The following is a 25,068-nucleotide window of genomic DNA, read 5'->3' as shown; positions in this document are numbered from 1 at the left end:
TCCTTTTCTAAATCAATACAATTTCTCAAATTTATTTTTTTTCTTAAAGAAGTACTTCTAATCTCTGTCAAAAGGGAGGTGAGGAAAGGTCCTCCCTCCCTTGTAAACACTGAAATACAGATCTGAGAAACCAGGGTCGACACACACAAAAAGTGCATTTTACAAAATTATCAACTAAAATATATTTTACATGAATTATGCTTCCATCGAAATTCTACCAGCTCCATTTTCAGGTTCGAAAAAATATTTCCACATCTAAGAGATTTCAAAAGCATTTAAGTTCTGGGCAGCAGACCTGGGGCGGAGGGGCCTTGATCTCTCCTGCTGGGTGGGGCCGGCCTCCTCGGTGGCAAGAGCCCAGCACCCTGGGAACCAGCAGGCTCCACGACTGGCTCTTCAGAGCTCCTATTTTGCCAACTTCTACTGCAGAGTCCTCTGGACTGATGCCTTCCTCCAAACAGCTTATTCCACAGAAGGGAACCTGAGTCCCTTCTCTTCAGGTTTGCGCTTGGGCCTTCCCTGTGTAAGTTCACCTCTGAAGCCTCCAGGCCTCTTCCACCTCCAGGACTGAGCCAGGAGCAGCCCAGTGTTCTCAGGGGCGACCCAGGGCTGGGGCTGCTGGGAGTGCCCTCAGCACTCACTTCTACCCCCTTCTCCAGACCCTCCCTGACTGTCCTCACCCAGTGCCCCCTTCTTGGCCTGCTGGGGTCCATGTCTGCCCCTGCCTGGGGGAAGAGGACCCGGCGCTGCCCTCCTTGACTCCTGCCCCCAGGGATGTGCTCACATGCAGGTTCCCAGCACCAGGCCACACAGGGCTCCTCTCCCTCTCCCCACCATGCTCCTCTTTGGTACAAATAGGAAAGAACCAGGCTGCTCCAGCCCCCTCAGAGAGAGCCCCACGGCCAGGGCCTAGTTCTGTCTGGCAAGGACAACAGAGGTCTGAGTCTCCTAATCTACTCTGGGGAGCAGGGTGAGAACAGGGACCCTGGGCAACAAGAATAAACAAAATTCGGTCCTTAGCTCCTACAGCTAGTGGCTGCAGCTCAGCAGGTCTGTGAACTGGTACAGTGTTGTTTCTCGCTGGGATGTAAATTAGTGCAATCTACAAAAGACTAGGGCGAGGGGTGGCAGGGCAAGGGGGGCCACAGCACTCCTTTGGTTTGATTTCAGGTGGGTGTGGCTTGAAGAGTCATGTGTGAAGTTCTGCAAGAGGTTTCCTAGAACCTCCAAGTATAAGGCAAGAGGAAAAGTCTTCAATAAATCAGGTAGCAATTTTCCTTGCCCCCCACCCCCCAGCTCCCTTTTGCCCTCCCAGATGTGACAAACCCCATGTTGATCAGTTAACTTCAGGGAGGCCAGACCTGCTGGGTGGCCCCTCACCAGGAGGTGAACAGGAAGCTGACACCCATGACTGTGAGGGCCCGGTAACTTGTCCCAGCACCAGGGGCTACTGCAGGGGCAAAGGAGGAAAGCCAGGGGAAGGCCCTGAATCCAGGAAGAGGAAGTCAATGCCCTGGAAGCCAGACTCTGGCTCTCTCTGCTTCAAAGGAAATGAGCTGGGAGCTGTGCTAGAATCAGAAAGAGGCTGGTCCCAGGCTGATGGGGAAGCAGCGGGTCACAGTGGGTGAGGTAAAGCTGGCTCCCGCTACCCCTTGAAGGGCCCAGGAGAGGATAAAGAAGGCCCTGTTGGGCCTGGTTCCTGAAGGACCTTCCCTCTCCCCCTAGGGCTCAATGTCCCTCAGGCTTGGCCCAGCCTCAGGGAAGACTGCTTTTTTAGGAGTCTCTGCCCAGGGACCATAGAGTGGTACCCTGGGCCAAGCTGAGGGCCCTGACACTTTTCTTATACCCTGGCCTCCCCTCCCCTCCCGTAAGACCCAGAACCCATAGGGGCCCCTGCCCTCCCCCCAAGAGAACCACAGGCCACAACCTCAGGCCCCTGTGGCCCCTTAACCAAGTGCTGTGCTTCAAGCAGTGCCCCTTGCCCCACACCCCACTTGCCTGTGGGCAGCCCCAATGTGGGCAGGAGGAGGCTATTGGGGGTTTTTGAGGATGCGGCCATGGCGGAAGTCATAGACATGGCGGCAAAGAAACACCAGCTCAGGGTCTGTGTCCTCCGGCACCGTGCGGTGTGGCGGGGTGGAGTAGTCCGCGGAGGGGGGCACCAGTGCTGTCTTCCGACTGGGAAGGCCCTCACCTCGGCGCTTGGCCATGGCGCAGAATCTGCAGTGATACAACATTCGCCGTCTTCATCACAGCCACCTTTGCGGGAGGACCAATTCCTTCCCCACCCTGTTCAGAGAGCTGGAAAGTCGCCCCCGACCCTGGCAAGGCCTGGTGCCGCCTCCATCCTCGTCCAGGGCTACACCTTCTCTGTCACTGGGGAACCACACCTGCCAGGACCTCCCTCATGACCACCTGCCAACTCCCCTTCACATTCTCTGAGCGCAGTCCGATAACCACCCCCAATTCTGTCCGGACAGGCAACAAGTGTTTTTCTTCTAAAAAAAAATCAGATGGCAGAATCGGGAAAAAAGTTATAAGGAAAAAAGTTCTGAGAGGTCAGGCCCAGTGAGATCCCCTTGGGGATCACAGGCAGCCCCCCAACAGCCCTGGGGAGAGGCTAGTCAGACACACGGGGCACCACCCACCTGCAGTATTCGGCAAAGGTTAGCACGTAGCACTTCTCCTCGATGCAGGCCACGCTGTTCTGGTCCTGATGTCTCGATGCAAAGACTTCATTCTGCAGAGGCTCAAGGGGAGACAGGATGAGATCAGTTCCCGGGCTTGGGAGCACCTAACTCCAGGGAAAAGCTGGACACTAACCCCAACTCCTCCACTAAGACTCCTGACCTGAGTAGTGTCCAGAAAGCTAGGGCACTTCCCTGGAATTTGAGCCAAACTGGTTCTCACCTGGCAGCCCAAGGCATCCCTCCCAGATTCTGTGACGCTCTGGAGAAGCCAAGTGCCTGCTCCAGCCTGTCATTAAGCTTCCTAACCCCACCGCCAGCCAGAAGAGGAGAGGGGAATTGGTGCACACCTTCCCGAAAAGCCCCAAAGGGAAGCAGAGTGAAAGCGGACCCAGATGGGGGACACTACACCCAGAGAGCACTACTGCTCCCAGCACACCTCTGGGTCTGGTGCTAAGGGGCACCAGGAGCAGCTTTCCGCACACCCTCTCGTGCTGCAGACAGCCTCACCAGGGGCCAGGTGTGCCACTTCACTTCCCCTTTCTTGTCGACAGGAGGACATATTCTGGCACCCCCTACCTGCAAGGGCTCCCTTTCTAGATAAAGGTTACCACTCCCTTTGAAACGTGAATTGGAGCAGCACTAAGAAGAAAGACGGAAACCCGGACCCTTCCCCCAGGTTCTCTGGTGTCCAAGGTGACAAGTCTAGGGACTAGACTACCCATGTCTGCCCTCCCCATTCCGCCTTCTTGTGCTACAACTTCTCCCTCTGCCACCCCTGCCTTCCCCATTCTGTCTGCCCAGTGGCTCACCTCGTGCATGCTGGGACTGCGGCCTCCCTGTAAGTGCTCTGGTCTGTAATACCACAGGAGGCTCATCATCAGCTCTCCTGGGGGACAAGAGAAGCAGTCATGGCTCGAGCTGGCAACCCCAGAGTTCCCCAGACAAGGCAGGCAGGCTGGCCACCTGCTCTGGAGGCTTATCCAACTTCAATGCTGGGCCAATCCTGCAGGCTCTAGCCACCCTCGTCCCATGCCTCAGGCCAAGCATGGCATTCAAGTGGCCTGGAATGCCATTAAGCATGAAAGGGGGCGGGGGGCGGGCAATGACAGGTGAGAAAGGGCGAGACAAGTGCCCAGGTTCTGGTGGCTGGAAAGACTAATGAACTAACCCAACCAAAGCCACAAGGTCATCTACAACACACCCCAGCTGAACGGAAGGTGGGCTGTGTGAGAAACGAGGGAGTACCAACGCCAGGTCAGACTGTAGGCCGGGGCTACCTGATTCGGGGTTCTCCCAGAGGGCTGAGATTTTGGCCACGTAAGGTGTAGACGTCTTTCGTGGGCCTGACTTGAGAAGGACAGTGTCCCGGACTCGAATGGTCTCTCCATGGCGCTCAACTGCCTGGTAGCTTTTTCGAATGGCTGGCTCCGGTTCATCCTGTGTAACAAACCAGTGATACAAACAGGCTGGTGGGGCCACACAGAGTGAAGGTGAAGGGAAAAACGACACCCTCTCTACGCCTTCCTCATGGCAGTCAAGGCACCAAGGATGAGGATTGCAGAAGCAGTCTGCAGGCGGGCCCCTCCTCCTGAAGTCTGGGTTCAGGGGCAGGAGGGGTCCCCACGCCCGGATAAAGGACGAGAGATGGGAACGGGGGTAGGAGAACGGGACAGTCTGGGTTTGACCCTTCAACCACCACTGCAAGTGGTGTAGCCCTGGGCAAATTACTTAATCTACTGCTGGGCCTCAGTTTCCTCATCTGTGAAATGAGGATAATTATAGGAACATGGGGTATGTACTTCACAGGGTAGCAGTGGGATGGAAGCAGATAATGCACGCAAAGTGCTTAGCTCGGTTCTGGCAGCTAAGAAGTGCTCAATAAATTTTATTCAACATTCTTTTCATCATCCCAGATGTTCCGGTATCACTGATTTCCTCTGCCTATCCAAGGTTTCCCTGTACGATCTCATCTAAAAAGCCCCCGCAAGTGTCTTGCATTTTAAAATTCAGAATAGAGGGGGCAGTGAGTGGGGATAAGGGATGGAGACACTTCAGATAACCTCCCCGAGTGTCAGTGACAAGAGATGGCAGCCACCAGCTGCGTCTGTGTGCACCCCCGACCTCCCTGAGGTGCACAGTGTGGCATCAGTAGGGGCAGGAGAGCAGGCTGGGTGAGTGTGGCTGGCTCCCGGAGCACAAGGGAGCTGGAGCCCTTCATCACCTTTCAGAGTAGCTAACACCAGGGTTCCTGGAACCCACCTCACTTCAGGTTCAGGTCCTATGTCCCCAAAGCCACCCTCTCTTCTCCCCATCAGCTAAGACCTGGCACTCACCAAGACATAGACAGCCTTCTCACAGGCAGCCCCAACAGGTACCCAGCCGTTAGTGCGGCGGCGGCGACGGCGGCGTGGACGTGGGCGCTGGACACGTGATTGCTTGGGGTGGCTGGGCCTGCGGGCAGCCTTGCTCCTCACAGTGTGCCTACAGCTGGAGCCCGTGCGCAGACCTGACTTGGAGCCGCTAGGAGGCTTGGCGCTCTGAGGGCAAGCACGGGCTACTGTCTGGGGCTCCGAGGTGGGCGTCTGGAGATGAGGGACAGGCTCTGCTGCAGGTGGCACGCTGGGCACAGGGCATCCCAGGAGGGGGTGGGCAGGTGAGGCAGGGTGGCCAGCTTCGGGAAGAGGAAATTCCAACTGGCCCAGGGACCTGCAGCCTTCTGGGGAAAGGAGAAAGGGGTCGGGACAGGTAAGGACAGGCAGTAACCTCACCCTGGCCTCTGCTTTCAGAGCCTGCTCCTATCTTAATTCTAAGTGTGAACCCAAAGGCCACTGAAGTGGCAGGTTGGGTCAGGGGCCTTTAAGGTGTATTGTCAGAGTGACTGGCGAAGCAAGGGGGGTTCCTTGACCTTGGAGACCCACAGACATCTCCACCTGCCATTCTAGCCTGAAGGAAGAAAGGGGGTGAGTAATGGAAACGGCTTCTCTTGCTCTGACTTAATCTTATCTGAGGCTTCCACAGTGTTCAGGAGCAGGGGAGCTGGCATCAGCCCAGAATATGACTCCCACACCTGCCACGCACCAGTTGTGGGACCGCAGGCAAGCTACTTCATCCCTCAGTGCCTCGCAACGTAAGTAGCAATGCAAATGTCATGTGGTCTGTCCCACGTGTTTCTCTTACCCGTGTACTAACTTATCCTTACAACCGCCCTACGGAGCAGGTGTCATCATTCCCACTTCACAATTGAGAAAAATAAGACATCAAGTAGTTACTGGCTTGCCCCTCGGTCACACACTAAGGAAGCGAGGGAGAACCTTTCACTCCAAGTCTGGCTCCACAGCCTACGCGCGACTCCATGCCACATGGCCTTCCATCTGCGAAGTGCTTTAGGGCAGTGCCTGGCACATGGTGCTCACTGGTGTCCTGGGGCAGGGGGGTAAGGGCCTTGGGTCCCACAGTTAGGTGTCTAGATTTGGAAAGTGGTACAAAAGAGAAGGAAAAGCTAAAGAAACCTGTTCTCATTTCTTAAGAGTCCCAACTCATGCCAAAATCTGAAACAACCAGTCTGGACAGAGTCGACTGGTCTATAAAGTTGTTTTATAGACCACTACAAGAAAGGCTGTGGGGGAGGAGAAGGCCCTGGGAAGACCTGGCCTCTTGCTTCACCAGCGGCAGGGCAGACTTGCCAGCCACGATGGCTCTGGTCACCTTGTTTCCACCCAGGAGCCAGGAAGGGAGCTTGGAGAGGCACACAAGGACACTCCTGCCAATTTGGGGGAAGAGAGATCACTGTGGGGGTGCCTCATCAGCTGCATCACAAGCCCCTCAGGTGTCTGGGTCTTGCCAGGAAGGCAGACACCAAAGCCACAGGCCCCGAGAGTGCCTCGTCTGTGCCAGGGCACTCTGTCTGTTTTGGGGGTGTGCCCACCCCACCCACCCCTGGCAAGGTGATGCTAAATTGGGGCACTTTTTCTCTTTCAAAGCCTGTACAGTGGGGTGAAGATGTTCTACTGCAGCTGGCACCATCTACTGGGCCTGGTACCCCCCGCCCCCCCGAATGCTGAAGTTGTCTGGCATGCAGATGGTCTGGGCTCCTGGAAAGCAAGACATTCCAGCTTTCTGTGAGGAGAGCAGAAGGGACATGGGGACAACTTGGCAAAAGCCCTAATTTCAGTAACTTGCTACTCAAAGTCTGAGACTGGAAATCCCAATGGGGAGGAAAGAGAGGCCCTTCTCATCCGCCTCCACCATCACCATCAAAATGCTGCCTATCTGCCAGGCCAAGAAATCTCCATAGATAGTGGGGACAGAGCAGGGCTGCTAAAAGCTAAACGTGGGCCCCTTTCCTGGGATTGCTCCTAGGCTTGGGGTACAAAAGAGAAGCACTCTCCTTCCCAAGCCCCACGCAGTAGCTAGACCCTAAGGAGCCCCACAACCCACCCTCCCGGGACACCGTGTCTTGGAGACTCCCTAGTACAGGGGTTTCAAACTCATTTTCACTGGGGGCCACATCAGCCTCCAGGTTGCCTTCAAAGGGCTGAATGTAACTGAGGACTGTACAAATGTAACTGCTCCTTAACAGTTAAGCGAGAGCTCAGCGCTGCTGCCAGGTAGAAACAAGATGCCACGCCAGATAAAAAAAGGTGGAGGCCCGGATTTGGCCCGCGGGCCTTGTGTTTGCCACCTGTGCCCTGTACACCCTATCCCCGGGAAGGCTTACCTGCTACAAAAGGCATTTTGTAGGAACAGCCGCCACAGGTAGTGCCAATGTGGGTAAGAGCAGGGGGCAACATTTCACAGATGCTATAGCCATTCACCTCGGCGTCCTCGCTGGAGCAGTAGTGAGAGCCCCAGGGAGGGTGCTGGAAAGGGGTGCCTGCGGGCACTGATCTCGGGGCTAAGAGGAGCCCCTCGGTGGGTGCAGCCACTGGTGATAGCTTGCCCTCAGGGAGCATGGGGCACGGGGAGTAGCCCCCACACTGCAGCCCATCTTGGCTGCAATATAAGTAGAAGCTGCCAAGCGCAGTGAGCTCAGGCCGACCACACAGGCCACTGTAGTCGGCGGGGTTGCCAGGCATCGGCAGGGGCGATAGCTGGGGTGTAGGGAAAGAGGGTTGGTGCAGTTCCTGCTTGGGGGCAGGCGACTCCTCTCCTGGACGCCCAGGCTCTGGCTTCAGGGATGCTTGCCCACCCATCAGCAGGGGCAGGTGGGGACGCAGCCCTAAGGGGCTCTCCAGAGCCTTGCTCAGGGGTTGGTAAGGTAGCTGGCTGGATGGCCCTCGAGGGGTGGCAGATAACCATGGCTCCTCAGGGCACTCTTGCCAGCTTGGTGAGTTTGCAGCCTCCCCAGAAACGGCCCCTTGCCGGGCCTTGGGATAGTTCTTGCCACTGACTTTGGCCCACTTTGGCCTCAGGGCCTTCAGTGCGGGTGGCTCAGTGGAGCGACCGTCTGCTTCGGGGTGGGCACGAGGTGGTCGCAGGGGTAGCTCCCGCTCCTGGCTCAGCTTTAGGAAGGCAGCTGCATTCAGGCTGGCCAGCCTCTTGGGAGCTGGGTCACCATCTCGGCGAGCACCTTCATCTGGTGCTGGCTCTGGGGACAGATCCCGACTTCCTCCTCCGAAGTCCCCCAGCTTAGGCCGCTTCTTGGAGGAAGACCAGCCCCCGGTGGCCCTGTCACGGTCCCGGCTCTGGTGAGGGTCTCCTCGACTGCGGCGGCTGCCCACCAGGCTGCTGGTGTCATCCCGCTCCAGCAGCAGGTTATTGAGGGCCTCAGCATTGAGGGAGGCCAGGCGCCGCTTGCGGGGCTGGGCGAAGCCAGTGTCCTCACTGGATGGGGCCGGGCTGGGGGACTTGGGCAGGTCAGGGGGCAGCTCATCAGCCTCATCTGCACTCCGTGGACCAGCCACACTCTCCAGACGGGTCAGCAGCACTTTACAGGCCTTGGGCTTCTCAGGAACCAAGGGACGCTTACGCAGCGGGTAGTTCTTGCGGCGTCCTGTGAGATGCCCTGGGCTCTCAGGCACGCCTGGCTCCACACCCTCTGCTCCCTGCTCCATATTGCTGCCTTCCATCTGCAGGGGCTCCCGGCGGCCAATGGGGCCCGAACTCAGCATGGGAAGGGACTTCCTCCGAGTGTGTGTCATGGAGTACCTCCAACCTGCAGGACAGAAGGCAGGAATGAGAGAAGCCTACCCTGGCCTGCCATGCCACGTTTCCGCCACCTGCAGTCCATCCAGCCCCACCTACGGTAACTCTGGCCTACCCTCACCCCATCTCCAGCCTGGATTTTCAGGGGACCCCTCTTCCAGAGTGCAAAGGTCCAGTGAGGTCAGGCTACCAGTGGCTCTGCAAGCCCTGGTAGCCTGGTTGCCCCCTTCTTTTAGCCTAGGGTCCTCTGAAGTGAGCCCCAAGTCTACGGAGTGATACAGGCCCCACAGTCGGAAGACAGGAGGAGCCAGGGGCAAAGGTGGTTCTCTCTGTTTTTCTCCAGGAGGATCTGAAGCCCCCGAGGCAGGACAGGGGCTTGGGTAGTGGGAGCCCATCTAGTCCTTCAAAAACATGTTGGCCAAAAAGTTTGGGTTTTCCCCCGGTAAAATGGCTCTAGTAGCACTTAGTTGTCTCTAACTTCATTTGAAACAATTTTGTTAGGCTGTACTGTGACAGCTGTCGTATCAGCATGCATTTAAAATACAACATCAAAATTGGTGAATTTTTGTGTAGTCTTTTTAATACTGATGATGGAAGAAAATAAGCAACATTTTTGGCACGTTATCCTTTATTATTTCAAGAAAGGTAAAAATGTAACTGATATACAAAAAAAGATTCGTGCAGTGCACGGAGAAGGTGCTATGACTGATCCAACATGTCAGAAGTGGCACGCAAAGTTTCGTGCTCCGGGTTTCTCGCTGGACGATGCTCCACGGTCAGGTAGACCAGCTGAAGTTGATAGCGATCAAACCGACACATTCATTGAGAACGATCAGTTATACCACATAGGAGAGAGAGAACATACTCAAAATATCCAAACAATAAAGTTACTGGTGAAAATGAAAAAAAGTACCTTTTGTTTTACAGAAAAACCTAAATGGACTTTTTGGCCAACACAGTATTGCCAGCCCCTCCCCCGTGCTGAGGCCTCCGAGGTCGGCCGCAGGGTGATAAGGAGATGGACGAGGAGGAGCTGCGCTGAGGAACCTGCCTGCTGGGCCTGGAGGAGGCAAAGTCCAGCCTGGGAGGACGCCCTGCTGAGCACGCACCGCAAGACAGCTACAACCTGGATCTGGCTGGAAAAGCTCAGGAAGGGGGAAGGCCTGGCTTTGAGGAACTGTGGTTGGGGAGGCCGCAGCCAACCCTAGGAGCCAGACCCACCTTGATTCAGGAGATTCCAGGGGAGGGTGGCCTAAACAGCGCCAGTGCCTGTGGAAGGGACGTTGGTAAAGCCAAGGCCAGCATTTCTGGGTAGAAACCCAGACCACACACTAGTGGTACATCTTTAACCAACACTCCCGCCCCACCCGGTCACCACAAGTTAGGAAAAGAACGTGCCAGGAAAAGGCTAACTCAGGGGGCTAGCCAAAGCTTCCCCCTAGTCCTGCCCTAGTCCTCAGGTCTCCCACCTGGTGGGCAAGCCCCCAGGCAGGAAGAAGGATGGGGGAGTGCCAGGATGCCCAGAGCCCCTGGCAGAAAATGACCTCGAGGAGGCATCATGCCCTAACTTTGCTTGTCAAACACTCCCCCCCCGCCCAACAACGTACCTGGGCAACTGGACCCCATTCTGAATGAGAGGCCAGAGCTGGGGGGGGTTCACTAGAAGCTTGGCCAAGGCAATGAAGAACCGGGGAGCAGGGGTCAGTGGTCAGAGACTACTGAGCTCCTCAACCACCCCGCAATCCAAAACAAGGTGCTGTCAAGTAAGGTGCCCAGCAAGGCTCTGTGCTTCCTGGCACCCCAGGACCCACTCCCCAACCAGCAGGCCCAGGCCTTCCAGCTATGTTTTCCCACTGCTATTGTTTCTCTCTCTCTGTGTCTCTCGTCTCTCTGTCTGTCTGTCTGTCTGTCTGTCTCTGTCTCTCTCTCTCCCCCAGAGATGCAGGGAGCCCTCCTGCTGGGCCAGGACTTAACCCTGAAAGCCCCAGACCTGAGAGCAGCCAGGGATTCCAGAGCCCTTCCCAGCTTGCTCCAGTGGCCTTGGGCGGGTGGCTGGGCTCAATGAATACACCCTCTCTCCCGAGACACGCTCCACTGGTTGAGACCAAAGAGAACCAGGCTGAAGGCAGCGTGGGTGTCGTGTCCTTCACCCCTGAGAAAGGATTTGGAAAACTGGAAAAAGGAGGCAGCACACCAGGAGCTGCCCTGGCCTCAGTGTGAGGACCTGCCACTGCCCAAAGACCAGATACCAGGGCATGACAGTCACAGAAGGCAAATCCAATCATTCCTGAAGCACAGACAGGAGAGATCCTAAAAAATCCCAGTCATCTGCTAGGCTCCCTTAGACTTGCTTCTAACCAGGGGGGACCACTCGCCCCAGTTTGCTCAGCCTGCTGATTAGCAAATGCATGCTTTCACTCTCAAAAGCAACCCACAGGCCATTTTCTCAAATGCAGGGCACCCCTGTGCCAGAGGTGGTGGAGCAGCAACAAGGAGAAACACATCTGTATTTCCTAGGAAAGCGCAGGCCCAGGCTTCTCTCACCCCCAGAGGGCCTGGAGATGGAGGGCAGTGAACAGACCACACAGCTGAGCAGGGGCCAAAGCCCCTCAATAGGCCCCAAGTTACCAGAGGAGCCAGGTCTGGGAATGGCTGGGGGCCAAGGCTGAGGTCACCCAAGCTTGTGGCCTTTAAGGACACAGACAAGTGAAGAGCAAGGACGGGTTGGATGGGAAAGAATGGGAGCACAGGGGGGTGCTTTGAAGCCTGGAAAGCCAAAGAGCAAAAGAGCTCTGAGTCAAGGGTCACTGGCCTGCCCCTACTTCTCACCCAGTTTGTTGGCTGCCTGAGTAGATGGGATTCTGGGACACTTTCTCCCCATTCAGTCTTTACCTTCAACATGCAAAAGGTCCCAGACAGGGAAAGGTGAGACGGGGAGCCTTCCCCTTCCAGGAGCATGTCCCCAGGACCTGGAAATGTGTTCCCTTAAGAATCTCTCTCTTCACCTCCAGTCCCTCAGGGACACCCACTGTCACGTCCGTCCGTCCTTCCCCCCGCTGATGGGCTGTCTGGCTGATACCAGGGAAGCCTCTAAATCCCTGAGTGCAAGTCACATTTCCAAATCAAGCCTCAGAGCCTCCTGCTAGCCTCCCGTGACTCTGCCAAATCCCGTCATCCACTAAAAGCACCCAAGGCCGTGGAAAGCACATTGCAAAACAACTCTTCAGCTTTCAAGTGGTGCCTAAGGCTGCAATGTCACTCACCATCCTGAGAAGAGGCTGGGGTCTCTGTCACCTGCCTCACTGCACTCCAAACTGAGGAGAGCTAGACCAGTGAGAAACTCGGCAGCAGCTCCCCGCTACACACATCCCCTGCAGGTGGAGCTGGGTCGAGGGGGTGCTGCAGGGGGTGACCCAGCTCCCTGGGGAAAGAAGATCCTGGAAAGCGGTAGGCTTGGTTCCCATTCCAGCTCTGCCAGTCCTCCTGCTCTCCTTCCACTTACACAGCCAGGAACTTCTTCCACCGCCAGGGGACAAGGGTGCCTCCTCCTCTCTGGGAAGCCTTGTCTTCTCAGGCACACGCAGTCCAGGACCCCTCGGGAGAAGGTTCCTAGGAGGGACTCCCCAGGGCACATCACCGCTCACCTAGATCATGTCAAGCAAGCCCTCACTGAGGAAAAGGAGTCAGACTGCTGCCGGCGGCCGTGAAGGACAGCTGCTGCTGCGGGGTTCTCCACGCCAAAGACCAGTAAACCACATGGAGAATCCAGAATCACAGGTGTACTCTAAACACAGCCAGCAGGCCATCTCAGCCCGGGAACATGGGGTCTAGAGGTCAAGGGAGAGAGCAGGCCCAGGCAGAGTGTCAAGGCAGGGCCTGGGCCTCAGCGCTGCCCCGGCCTGCTGGGGGAACTCGTCTCCACAGAAACAGACAGGGAGGGAGGACTTGCCTTTTGCCCTCTAGCTGCAGCAGCTCTGTACACCACTGCTCAGCAGCGCAGGTGGAGCGCACCCAAGCTGGTGTGTGCAAGGGAGGGTCAGAGGCTTGGAGGAGTGTGGGCTGTGGGCACCGCTGAGGGGGAAACCAGGGCGGGGCCTGGACAGGCAGGTCAGGCCCAGATTTCTCCCAAAAGTAGAGGCTGGTCTGTGGCAGGAAGAGGTCCTGAGCCTTGGCCATGGCCCTCCCCATACTTACCCAGGTCCAGGCCACACTGCCCACCCCAGACTCAGGGCTCTGCCCTACTGCCTTTCGTTATCAACTACATTTTCAAGTTTGCTTTTTAGGCTTTTTGGTTTATTGTATTCAAGGGAGTCTTAAGGGCAGACCAGGCGGTCACTAGGTAAGAGACAAGAAGAGCCCTGACCCAAGGTACTTCCCAATTATACCTAAAGCCACACAACTGGCACTGAGTTACTGCCCTCCTCTGCCATCTCTCCTGGAACCACCTCCCTCCTCCCCTGAAGGAAGAACACTTTCTCACCCTGGCCAAACAGGTCAGCTGGTTAGAGCATTGTCCTGCTAACCCAAGGCTGTGGGTTCGACTCCCCAGTCAGGGTACTACAAGAATCAACTAATAAATGCATCAATAAATGGAACACAAATCGATGTTTTTCTCTCTCTAAAATCAATACATACAAATTTTTTTAAAAACCACACTTGTTCATGAGCACTGAGTTCCTTCAATCTTTTCCCGGAGAAGAAAAGCAAGAGCATGAAGGCAAGCTCTTGCTCGTTTTATTTTAGTTGAAGTTATTTCATGGGAAAACAGAAAAGAGAAGCTGCTGAAATTCTTATGATCGAGCCAGGTAGAGAGACACGGCTGGAAGAAAGGACCAAACCTTGGAGTCGGCAGACCTGGATTTCAACGCCAGCTCCGCCCCTCACAGCAACTTACTTCTCTGAACGGCGGATTCCTCATCTAACAAAGATACACCTAATGAACCTTACTGAACAGTGGTGGTAAGGATGACAGAGTCACCCTGCTCAGAAGCCTACCAGGACAGGTACCAATGTCTCTCCCCTCTTCCAGACCCACAGACACAAGAGGGCCTGCCAGTTCCCCACAGGAGTTGTCCAGCTTCCTCTGTGAGAAATCTGAAAAACCAGAGTGCACCTCAACCCTGCTTTGCTACTAGTCCACCAAAACACCCAAGCGTCAACCCCAGAGAAAGACGGAGATGCTGCTCTTTCCCCATGCAGGGCCCACTGTGGGGTGAATTGTGGGGGGTTCAGTTTACAGCACAGCAAGAGGGCGAGGGGCAGAAACCATATCCCAACAGACCCTGAACAACTGCTCCACACCTCCGGGAAACACTCTACTCCACGGTGAAAGGTGAGCTCCTCAGATGCTAAAAGCCTGGGGATGGGGTCAGAGGGCTTGCATTCTGCCTGTTCCGGCCATCTGACTGCTGCTTCAACGTGGGCGCCCACAGAAAGATGAAGCCCCTGACAGGCAGCACGAAATGAGCTCAAGGCCCAGGGCCCCACCCCCTGGTACCCATTCAGCCTCACTCATGGTGGGCTCTCAATTCACTGACATGAGGTTCAGATCCTACAAACATGTGGGCAGGAAGCACAGACCTCCCAACCAAAGGGAAATGGCCTGACCTGCCTGGACACAGCTTGTTTTATAGACTGCCCTCCGGTCTGGCAGCCATCTGAGGAGCTGAGCCTGTACGGAGGCACCAAGCCCGTCTGCAGCCTGTCAGACCACCTGCTTTTCACACTTCACACTGGGGGCTCTCAGGAAGCCCTGAGAAACAGGAGCAGCCCTGCTGGGAAGACCCACGCCCACCCCACGTGGGGTATGGGGTACAGCTGGCCCTATCTTTGGCTACTCCTGTCCACTCTGACCACCCCAATAGGACAGCCCAGACACACAGGCCCAGAACCACTCCAGGTGTCCGGAACCTCCACAGGCAAAGTCTCCTGTAACTGTAAAGGAACACAAATTTTAGTGGGGAGGGGAAAAGGGGTGTTTTTGTTTTTAAAATTTATTTATTTATTCATTCAAGAAAAAGGGAGGAAGAAAGAGGGAGAGAAACATTGATGGGGGAGAGAAACACTGATGTGTAAGAGAAACATCGATCAGCTGGCTGCCCCTTGCGCATCCCCAACCAGGGACCTGGCCCACAACCCAGGCATGTGCCCTGATCGGAAGCCAAAATAGTGCCCTGGCTGGTATGGCTCAGTGGATTGAGTGTTGGCCTGGGAAGCAAAGAGTTGCCAGTTTGATTCCCACTCAGGCCACGCCTGAGATGCAGGCCAGCTCCCCAACAGGGGGTGCTCAAGAGGCAACCACACATTATTGTTTCTCTCCTCTTTCTCCCTCCCTTCCCTTCTCTCTAAGAATAAATAAATAAATAAAGTTTAAAAAGAAACCAAACTGGCTTTCTTGCTACCAGTTTTTTGGTTTGCAGAATGATGCCCAACCCACTGAGCCACACCATTCAGGGCAAGGGAATTTTAACCCAGATTATAATAACATAAACTCCCCATTTTATATTAGAATTGTAATTAAGTATACAATTACCGGGGTGGGGGAAAGTAGGTTTGCAGTTCTTCATATGGAAAATACAAAAACCAATCAATAATAATACAAGAATAAACTGTTTTGTGTACTCACAACTGCAAACCTACCTTTGCCCACCCTGTATATGAACAGTGGAGTTGGTGGGGTCTCCTCCTCACTGGAAACCGCTGGCGCTCTAGCCTTAGGGCAAGGCCCTCCCTACGGCAGGCAGCGGGGCTGAGAGAGAGACAGTGGGCTCCTTGGATCTAGGAGTCAATGCATACATGCAGACCCCTGAACTAGGACAGTGGACGAAGAGCACTGTGTTTTAGTCACACCACAGTGCTCTGCTTTAAGAAACTCTAACCTAACAAATTAGAAGGTAATCAGGTACAATACAAAACCAGTCTTTACGGCTTTCGTTAAAGGCACATACCCCTACTTTAAACAATCTGCCTTCCCCTGGCTTCCTCCCAGAGCACAGCTCCTATGTGCCCAAGGTAGGCCTATACCTGCAGGTGAGTCCAGCTAAGCCAGAGCAGCCGAGGCTCCATCCCAGGCACGCGGCACCTCTGTGACCTTTGCTCAGTCAGCCAACATTTGCTGGCCCCTCGCCATGGCTCAACACAGAGGACAAACTCACATGGTTCTGGAAACCACTTGGTGCTGTTGCTAATCCTAGTAGGCCTGGTCAGCAAACCGAGCTTCTCTGGGCCTGGGTTTCCTTGTCTACACAGCAATTCTGTTATGAGGATCAGTTAAATGGGAACATGTGGCAAGTACCTGTTATACAAAGGGTGATCAATACAATCTCATTCTTTTCCCTACGTTTCAAATATTAAGCTAAGTGCTGAAGAAAAAAAATGCAAAACCCCTAAGAAACTGGAGCTCTGGGCTGGTAGGAAGACAGAGGACAAGAGCGCGTGACAGGGACTGTGATGAAGAGCTCGGAAGTTGGTGGAGAGCGTTCTCGCTGCAAGGCGGCCTCAGAGGGCACACCTGAGCCAGGACTCCATTCAGACACTGAAGGCCTCCTTCATGCCAGGTGTACCGAGGGAACAGAAAAGCCCAGTAGGGAGTGGACAGCACTCTGAGAAATTCATTTCACAAATGTTTGGATTCAGGAAGGGACAACAGACAAAAGCTAAAGTCCTGAGGCAGGAGACAAATTCACCTTCGGCCAGACTCAGGCTTACTGGCTCCACGTAGAAATTTCAGGCTGGGGACCAGGGAGCCCCAGGCTAAGGCTCCCTCAGAGCCTCCCACCCAGACTCAGCCGTGCCCAGGCTGAGCCAGAAGCAAATCTCCTCCTGGAGCAGCACTCACTTGCTCCAGGCAATTAACAACGTGGGAGAAATAAAAGAGGAATAGGGCTGGGTTCCCCAAAGCTCAGCAACAGGCCCTCAGCAAAACCAGGTAGAAACTTCATGCTACTGATGCACCATTCTTAAAAAAACAAAAACAAAAACAAAACCCAACAACAATAGCTCACCAGCCTGCTCTGGGCCCGTGTCCAGGAGTGGCAAAGGATATGTGTTGGTCAAACCACCAGGACACTCTAGGAACCAACAACTTAGATTTCTAAGACGGCTTGCCAAGACTGGAGGTGCTATTTCATCCTGAACAGAAGGGAGTGGCCAGCCAGGCAGAGATGGGAGCTCTGCCCTCAGCCTCCACAGCAGGTCTTGACCTTCTGAAGGAACCAGCCCTGAGGAGCAAGACCTAAGACTAGGCTTTCCCAATGCTCCACCAGCAAGAGCAGAACCACACGGCAAACCCTACCAGAGTTATGGGAACCCTAACTAATTACCTAAGTGATCAGTGGCACCCCCATTAGGATGCAAGCTCTGTGGGGACAGGCAGGTTCTGCCTTCCTTACCACTAAATCCCATCCATAGGGCTTAGTAAGAGCTTGTTGAGTGAATGAAGTTTGGCTGCCCACCTGCCCCAACTCATATTTCTGCCCTAGATAACGGCATCACTTGGAGCCCAGGACAAGAAACTGACTTCCACGCTCTGCCCCATCCCCAGGAGTCCACTGTGCCTCTTCCGTGTAATCCGCAATTGAATAAACAGGGCTACTTCAGGAAATCACTCCCATTTACCCAGCTCGTCCTCTTTCACTATCATTCTTTCTTCTCTCTCCCAACTTGCCCAGGTATCTCAGGAAACATTCCTCTCATTCCACTTCTTACTCCCAAACCATTAAGAGAGCAAGGGTGGCCCTGACTGTGTAGCTCAATGGACTGAGCATTGGCCTGCAAACCAAAAGGTCACAGGTTTGGTTCCCAGTCAGGGCAGCTGCCTGGGTTGCGAGCCAGGTCCCCGACTAGGGGCATGCAAGAGGTAAAGGTCCCCGGTTGGGGGTGTGCAAGAGGCAACCAACTGATGTTTTTTTCTTTTGCAGATCACTGTTTCTTTCCCTCTTTCTCCCTCCCTTCTCTTCTTAAAAAAAATAAAGAAAGAAAGCGAGCAAGAGGCACACTTCTATCCAGACAAGAATGTCACAAATATTAAGGTGAACTCAGCAGCAAAGAACCAGTTAACATTACCAGTCCCCAAATCCCCTAAATGTGCAGCGTAGGGAAGCCCTGCCCCACTGCAGAGGCTTCTGGTCTAACAGGATGGCTCACGTTTGTCAAACACTCACTATGCGCCTGGCACCACCCTACGCACATTACATTTACTCTCGTTCATCCCCCCAACCGCCTCACAAGAATAGCTATTATTTCACCCCCAAAAGGAGAAAACAATTGTACAAAGTGGCAAACTATTTCACCTCTCCGTACACCCTCACTGCAACATGGGGGAACTTCTGGGTCCCGACGGACCCTCGAGACCAACTTGCACACTCGATTCTGTTTTTCTGCGTAGCCTTCATGACTGGCATTAATGCATTATTAGTGTCTCCTGATTCCTCATCACACAGGGAACTGAGGATGTATTCTGATTAAGCGGCACTGGTGAGCTGGCCAGGGAACATAGTCCTGCAGACTGCTTATATCAGAAAGTCTGCTCAAAGTTCCCAACACATTTTTACATGTACTTTTGAAAACAAACCCATTTTATAACCTTTTAGAAAAGAAAGGGTAAAGGCTTCAAAAAGGCATGTTGTCTTGATGTTACAGTAAATCCAGAAAAGTCGTCTACAGACATCTCCACACATCTAACCACACTTCCTTAATCAGGCGCAATGCCCTGCCTTCACCAGAACTGCCACGGAGGCTGAAACTGGTCACGCTCCAAAGAGACACCTTAGTGGGTAGTAACTGCCCCTTGGCTAACTCCTCGGGGCCAAATATATCCAAGTCCTTTCAATTTTCTCTGAAGATCTCTTATAGTCATTTCATCAATTTTATAATTATTTTTAATGATTTTTATTTATTTATTTTTAGAGAGAGGGCAAGGTGCGGGGGGGGGGGGGGGGGAAGAAGGGGAAAGAAACATCCGTTGGCTGTCTCTTATACATGGCCGGGGGCGGGGGGCAGGGGCAGAGGCGTGGAACCCACAACCCAGGGGTGTACCCTCACCAGGAATCGAACTACCCATCTTTCACTTTGCAGGACAATGCCCAACCAATTGAGCCACACCGGTCAGGGCTATAATTCTTTTTTACATTCTGTCCAAACTGTGTGAACCCCTCCAGGCACACAGCAAGGGGACGCCCCTCACTTCTGAGGCCCTATAGTGGAAATGTGAACCTTCCCTTCTGGCACACTTGTCAGGATGTCCTGGCACTGAGCAGCACCCTAGCACGTTTCCCACGATTTCTATGAAGATCCTCTAAAAACTGCTAATTCTCCTCTACACCACTTGGCTGAATAAGAACGTCATTGATGATCTGAATTTCCCCCAAACATTTCAGACAGGTAGCAGCAGTTGGAGAAGGGTCTAAATGTGGGCCGCCCTCCTCCTGTGCAGGCAGGAGCTGAAAACTGCATCTGGGGAGCACAGGGGCAGACGGGCCTAGAGACAGACTGGGAGTAGGAGCAATCCGCTCCACTGGAGGTGAGGCCTCAGGGTCACAAAAATCCCTTGAAATTTTGTGCAACAAGTCCCTTCTCCTTAACTTAGGACAAGGGCAGCACCTTGCCTCTGGCCCCCAAATCCACTAGAAAAGCTGATGTGAGAAAGAAGACGTAGACCCCAAGTTCCAAGTTCCTGTCTGCACCCATTGTGTTAACTAAGAAGAGTCACTTGTCACTTTTTCATTCAGATAACTTGGTGAGTTGCAGAAAAGTTCCCATTTCACATCTCAAAGAGGCTAAGAGACAAGCCCATTCTTTTATTCTTGGTGGGCTGGGCTTGCAGAGCATCTCAAAGGCAATGTTATTTTTTTAACCTTTTCTTGTGTATGGGGGGGGCACACTGAATCAGGTGAATAACCCACCATTCTTGCAGGAGTGCCCCACTGGGACATACGGAAATGGGGTGAAAATGCTTCCCAGGACACAACACAAAGTCCTGGACACTACTGCCCTGAGCCTGGCTCACCAAACCCACAGCCCTCTGCTCTCCCATTTCCAGGCCAAGTTGCCTAGGGCAGGGCACCAATCCCCCTCCCCTCAGTGAAACACCAGGCCCCGTTGGTGCTCAGCAGCTCTTCATCTGCCCCTGAACAGGCCCTGCCCTGAGCAGGCGGTCTGCAGCCTCCCGGCTGCAACTGCTCTTCCTCCTCCTCCCTGTTAGCCAGTTTACTGCTCATTAGTGGCTGTACCAGGAGGAGGTGGGCAGGGGAAACATAAAGGAACTGAAATTCAAACCACTCCGTTTTACTCCAGTTAGGTGCCTTCCATTAAACCAGGCCAGATTTCATCAGCCAGGTTCTCTCTGTCCCCTGTTCTGGGGAGGTCGGAGCAGCACAAAGGGTCAGGAGCTGCAGAATCTCAAGACCCCAGGCATCAGACAGAGCCTGTGCTTCCAATCATCACAAGCTCTTCACTACACTCTGTATTTTCCATCTTTTCAGGGTTAACAGGCACTTCTAGCCATGAGCTGGTCCATCAAGTCAAGGCTAGGGACCTGCAGAGCCGGAGTGCTGGGTCTGCCCTGAGTATCCAAGCACACTGTCCTTGTCCCTTCGAAGTCCCCAGCACAATGGCAAGTTCACAAAAGAAGTGAGTCTTGCCAGGCTGTGCTAGCAAATTCCCATAAATACGCAGGCCAGGGTAGTACTGCTTATGTACAATGCTTCCCCATTGAGAGATGCTGCTTTACTTACATTCTTCACAACCCATTCATAAAAAGGAGGCCCTTTAATGTTGAGGTTGTCCGTATAATGCTCCATAAACCTGGCAGCTTTGGCTGGGAGCCTTAGTTCAACACAGGCTACTTCTTAATTCCAGAGACTTTTTCTCCTTAAGTTTTTTTTTCTCTTTAATGACTCACCTTGCAACAGGGCGCTGAGGCCAGATGTTGCCAAAGCAAGGCCAAGAGGAATAAGAACAGATAAAATAAAAACACACAAGTCCTCCCGAATGCTGGGAAAGAGAGGTAGGGAGGAATGAAAATAAATACATTGAAAATTCCCATAGAATTCCAATGTGGAGCACAGTGGAAGGGCACATTCCTTCCAGGTTTGCTGAAACTTCCTTTATGGATGTCAAAATGCTCCCTAGCATATACCCTTACATACCAGAGAAGGTGTGGATGGGGTTTTTTTTAACCCCAAAAGTAAAGGTAGAAGAGGGCTCTTTCTGGTTTTTCATTTGTATGGCAGATGAATTAAAAAAACAATTATATTTTCTGCTTCTTCATAGAAGTGTATCAGGGTTTGCTGGAACTAAGAGGGGGCACAATTTGCTCAGGGTGAAGAAACTCAGGCAAACCCCAGAAAGACAGCAAGGTCTATGTTCTAGAACACAGAGCAAAAACCACCTGAGCAGTGGAGGAAAGAGCCCAGAAGCTGCATTCTCAGGTAGCCCACCTCCTGCTACAGTGGAAGCAAGGAGAGAAGTAGTGGGGATTTTTTTTTTAATTGACGGGGAGCGGTCTACATTGCCATGGCAACTGTGAGGGGTGGCTTTCCAGCTTGGAAGGGAAATGCTGGTCCATTAATCATCAAACTGGGGCACAAAAGAGAGGTTTGGGGGAAAAGGGATAGATGCAGAATTTATTTTTTCACTGTCTAGACTCAAATCAGTCACCACTCTTCACTCCCGCTTTCCCCATGGTCTGGGGTTGACGGTGAACACAAACTGAAGTTCTGAGACAGCTGGGGTCATGGCTTTCCTTTCTGATGGGTCCAGCGTGGGGCTGATCATGCCTCCCATGTCAGCGGTGTCCCTACAAACACCGTTTCCAAAGCCTGTCCCCGAAGTCCCATCCATGGGCCAGACCCAGGAATCTTTTCCTTTTTTCTGTTCTCAGAACCCCTTTTTCTCCCTTATTTACACCTGGGACTGAGAAGAGATAAAACATATGGATTCATTTAGCATGGATAAGGAAAACTGCATAAAAGCAGCAAAGCCGGGTGGAAAGAATGGCCTGGTGGCACAGGAGTAAAACAGGATTATAGCCTTTCTCTAATTCGTGTCTATATCGCGTCACGTGAGCAACCCACAGGACAGACTTTTCACCAGACGGAATATCAGAAACAGCTAACTTTCATTTGCTCCCCACACTAAGGCACCCAAACATGCCCTATCTACATGCCTTTGACAGAAAAGGTTGGAAACCACAAAGGATTCCATACTGAGCATTGCTGGGGAAGCAGAAAGGCAGCCTTCCTCTCTGTTCCCCCAACTAAGCAGTAAACTGCATTTATTCATTCAACAAAAACAATGTGTATGACACTATCAGAAATCCTGGAATATTCACCCCCCCCCACCCCCCCCCCCCACACATACAGGTTTAACAGTCAATGTTGGCCTCGAGTGGCTTGAGTGACAGGGAGAGGAAGGATGAATAGGGTTCCGGCGGGAGAAGAAGGTGGCAAGGGGCTCCTCATTGGGGAAAGCTGGGGAAAGCAGCAGAGCAAGGATGCAGGGAGATAAAATGTGCACAGCATGGCTGGGGGAGTCAGAGGGGAGGGAAGTGTTTGCCATCAGGCTATGGGAAAAGGGGAGCCACTGCAAGTGTGTGGATAGGGGAATGACAAGGCAAAGGGGTGCTTTAGGGAGAGTCATCTAATAGCTGTGGAGGGACTGCATCAGAAGGATCAGAGGAAGCAGGAGAAACAGGGAGGCCAGGACGACCACACAGGCCTGGTGTGAGGACAGGAGGACAACCGAAAGGAAAAAAAGGAGGAAGATATAAACAAGAGAAAACCTCTCCACAGCCAACCCTCCTAATCATTTGATCTGACTGGCATGAGACTCCTGGCCAGGTAAGAGCCTGTCAAAGAGGAAAACCATTGCTTTGGCAATTAATTCCCCTTTACATCCAATGGCCAGACCAGGTCACCCCCTTTTTACTGCCACCAAAAGAAATCACATGCTGTGTAGCCCCAAAGAAGGCACAAGGGCCTTCATCATTCTCTGAATCTTAGACATACAATTAAATTAATCTCAGAACAAACTTTAGTCTCCTGCATGAGATAACATATCATATCCCCACAAGCCTCAAACTCCACTCAGGCTGGGGTCCAGATCCTCAGGGGGAGGATGGGGGGTGGCCATAAATTAACTCTGCCCATACTAAGCAAGGCTGACAGGCAGCTTTCCCAAGAGTGAGATTACAGCCAACTACAGCTGGGAGCAGCTCTTTCCCAACACCTACCAGAGGTGGGACTCAAACCCAGATTCCTAGCAAAAGTCTGCATTCTAGACAGCCTGAGTCTCCACGTCTTTGTGTTCCCAAGTATTCCACTTCAGGGTCACATGAGGGGACATGGGACCTCTGAGGGGGTTTTTACAAATGGGAAAACAGCATCTACCTTAGAGCTGGTTACTGGTGGGCTTAGAGGAACTCGTAGCTTAAGCCACTGGTTCCCAAGTGTCCTCCAGCTGGCCAAGTACAACGTGTCCCTCCAGGACATGCAGTCCCTCTGATGCCCCTTCCCAGAAGACATGGGGATGAAAAAGGTAGGAAGTAAAATCCCTCAAGGGGCACAAAGGAAAAGAATTGGAAAGCTTTTTCATTTAATCATTAAATTTCTGCCTGAATTCATAAACTAAGCTTCTCATTTCCCTATGTGGGTACCTTCTTTGACTATAAAAAAAAAAGTGCTAAAAGCAGTTAAGGATGGGATTTCTGGCGCACATCTGGAAGGTGTCTCCTAGTTCCCAATCCAACTGATCTGTCCTCTTAAAACTGTCGACAATGGGTGACTGGGAGAAGTCCCAGGTGGGATTAAACCTCTACCCTTGAGCAGACTGCCTGCTGAAACCCCTCATTCCTAGGAGGCTCTACTATGATTCACCAGACTGTCGCCTGCCTCGGTAGGTCCAGCAACCTGGTCGTTACCAGCCAGGCCCACCGTCTGCACTTCCCCACCTCTACCCCTGTGCCCCTCCATCCTGGCCAGGTCGACCTCACTCTTCCCAGAACGTCGCGGGGATCCGCGGCTGGAACGGTGAACCAGTGCCACAGCTCTTCTCGGCGGACGCCCCGGCCCCCGCAATCCCCGGGGCAGAGTCCGGCCCTGTCGCCCACCCCTCGGGGTGGTGGCTCGGACTCGCTCCCCTCCCCGACGCCACCACCTGCGCCCGCTCCGGCGCCGCCTTTGTCCGGCGCTTCACCGCCCAGCGGGCCCCTGGAGCCCGACCTGACCCGGCCCCAGAGGAGCGGCGGCGAGGCAGGCAGGGCAGGACCAGGCCGGGCCCAGAGCACAGGGTCCCGCTGTCACTTGGAGGCGGTCTGACAACTTCGATCCCTCCGCCCCACCTCGGACTCGGCAGCGGCTCTGCACGGTCCCCGCCGGGCCTCCCGCGGCCCACACTCGCTTCTCGAACCGGTTCCCTTCCGTCTTCGGCGCCTCCCTTCCTCTCAGTCCGATCCCATCGGGTCTACACTACCCCCAACCCCGGCGCAGCCCCCATCCCCTGCCCCCCATCTAGCAATAACCGGTCAGCTCCTAGCGCGGGAGGGCGCCCCCCACCCCGAACAGGCAATCCCGCGGCGCCGCCCCCGGCCTCGGCCCCTAGCCTCGAGGACCGCGATGGGGGAGGGGGCGCGGCGAGGGAGGGGGGCCACGGCCGCGTCGCCCGCGCACTCGGAGGCGAGCCGGCTACGCCGCGGCAAGGAAACAACCAGCGTCCTCCCGCCCTCCGCGGCCCGGGACGCCCGCGCCGCCGCCGCACGGCCAAGCTGCCACCCTGCGGCCGCCACCCACCCCGCCCCCGACCATCGAAGCGAGCAGCCCCCGGGGGCTGTCACCTCGAGGCGTGCCGCGCTCCCCGATGGCGGGACCGTGGCGCCGGACCCTGGGGAAGGAGCAGGCGCGAGCAAGCGGGCGGCCGCACCTGCTTCGCGTCGTCCGTCCGTCCGTCCCTTCCCGGGCTGGCGGGGGCGGCGGCGCGCTCGGTGGGGCGCGCTGACGGGCGGCCGGTCCTCTCCTCTTCACTCGTCCGCCTCCCTCGCCCCTTCCCCACCTCCTCGACCCCGGCCCTTAGCTCACCGGGACGGCGGCGCGGACGGCGCAGCTCTGGGCGCCCGCAGGCCCCAGCCGGGCTGGAATCCGGCGGCTGGAACCCCCCGGGGGCGCTCAATTCCCGGGCTCCACGCTGCTGCGTCAGCGCCTCCTCCTGGGGGCCGGGGCCGGGCGGGGGCGGAGCGGGGACC

The 25,068-nt window shown here is 54.4% G+C and overlaps 1 protein-coding gene across 3 annotated transcripts; it reads right to left on the bottom strand.

Moving 5' to 3' along the window:
* BAHD1 (bromo adjacent homology domain containing 1) lies at positions 1-25,059 on the bottom strand. 3 transcript variants are annotated; one of them, XM_053928433.1, is made up of 7 exons: positions 24,905-25,059; positions 7,408-8,844; positions 5,024-5,406; positions 3,968-4,127; positions 3,500-3,576; positions 2,649-2,749; positions 1-2,220 (listed from the first exon to the last, which is right to left on the bottom strand). In XM_053928433.1, exons 2-7 carry the CDS (start codon positions 8,828-8,830, stop codon positions 2,031-2,033), a joined length of 2,334 nt encoding a protein of 777 aa, XP_053784408.1. In that variant the 5' UTR covers positions 8,831-8,844; positions 24,905-25,059; the 3' UTR covers positions 1-2,030. The 3 variants fall into 3 exon arrangements, with proteins under 3 accessions (XP_053784408.1, XP_053784410.1, XP_053784409.1); XM_053928435.1 differs by having other exon boundaries at positions 2,649-2,740; XM_053928434.1 differs by lacking the exon at positions 24,905-25,059 and adding an exon at positions 24,750-24,889.
* Positions 25,060-25,068: the final 9 nt, after the last annotated feature.

The sequence above is a fragment of the Desmodus rotundus genome, chromosome 7 (genome assembly GCF_022682495.2).
Source record: "Desmodus rotundus isolate HL8 chromosome 7, HLdesRot8A.1, whole genome shotgun sequence".
Lineage (NCBI taxonomy): Eukaryota > Metazoa > Chordata > Mammalia > Chiroptera > Phyllostomidae > Desmodus > Desmodus rotundus.
Note: the sequence above shows the minus strand (reverse complement) of the source record. Positions and strands in the feature narration are given on the sequence as shown.

Excerpts from the sequence above, each read along its gene's own strand:
- BAHD1 (XM_053928433.1), bottom strand. The coding sequence starts at position 8,830 with ATGACACACACTCGGAGGAAGTCCCTTCCCATGCTGAGTTCGGGCCCC. Across the intron at positions 4,128-5,023 it reads AGAAGGCTGTCTATGTCTTG|GATGAACCGGAGCCAGCCAT; the intron begins GTGAGTGCCAGG and ends TTTGTTACACAG. Across the intron at positions 3,577-3,967 it reads CTGGGAGAACCCCGAATCAG|GAGAGCTGATGATGAGCCTC; the intron begins GTAGCCCCGGCC and ends CTTGTCCCCCAG.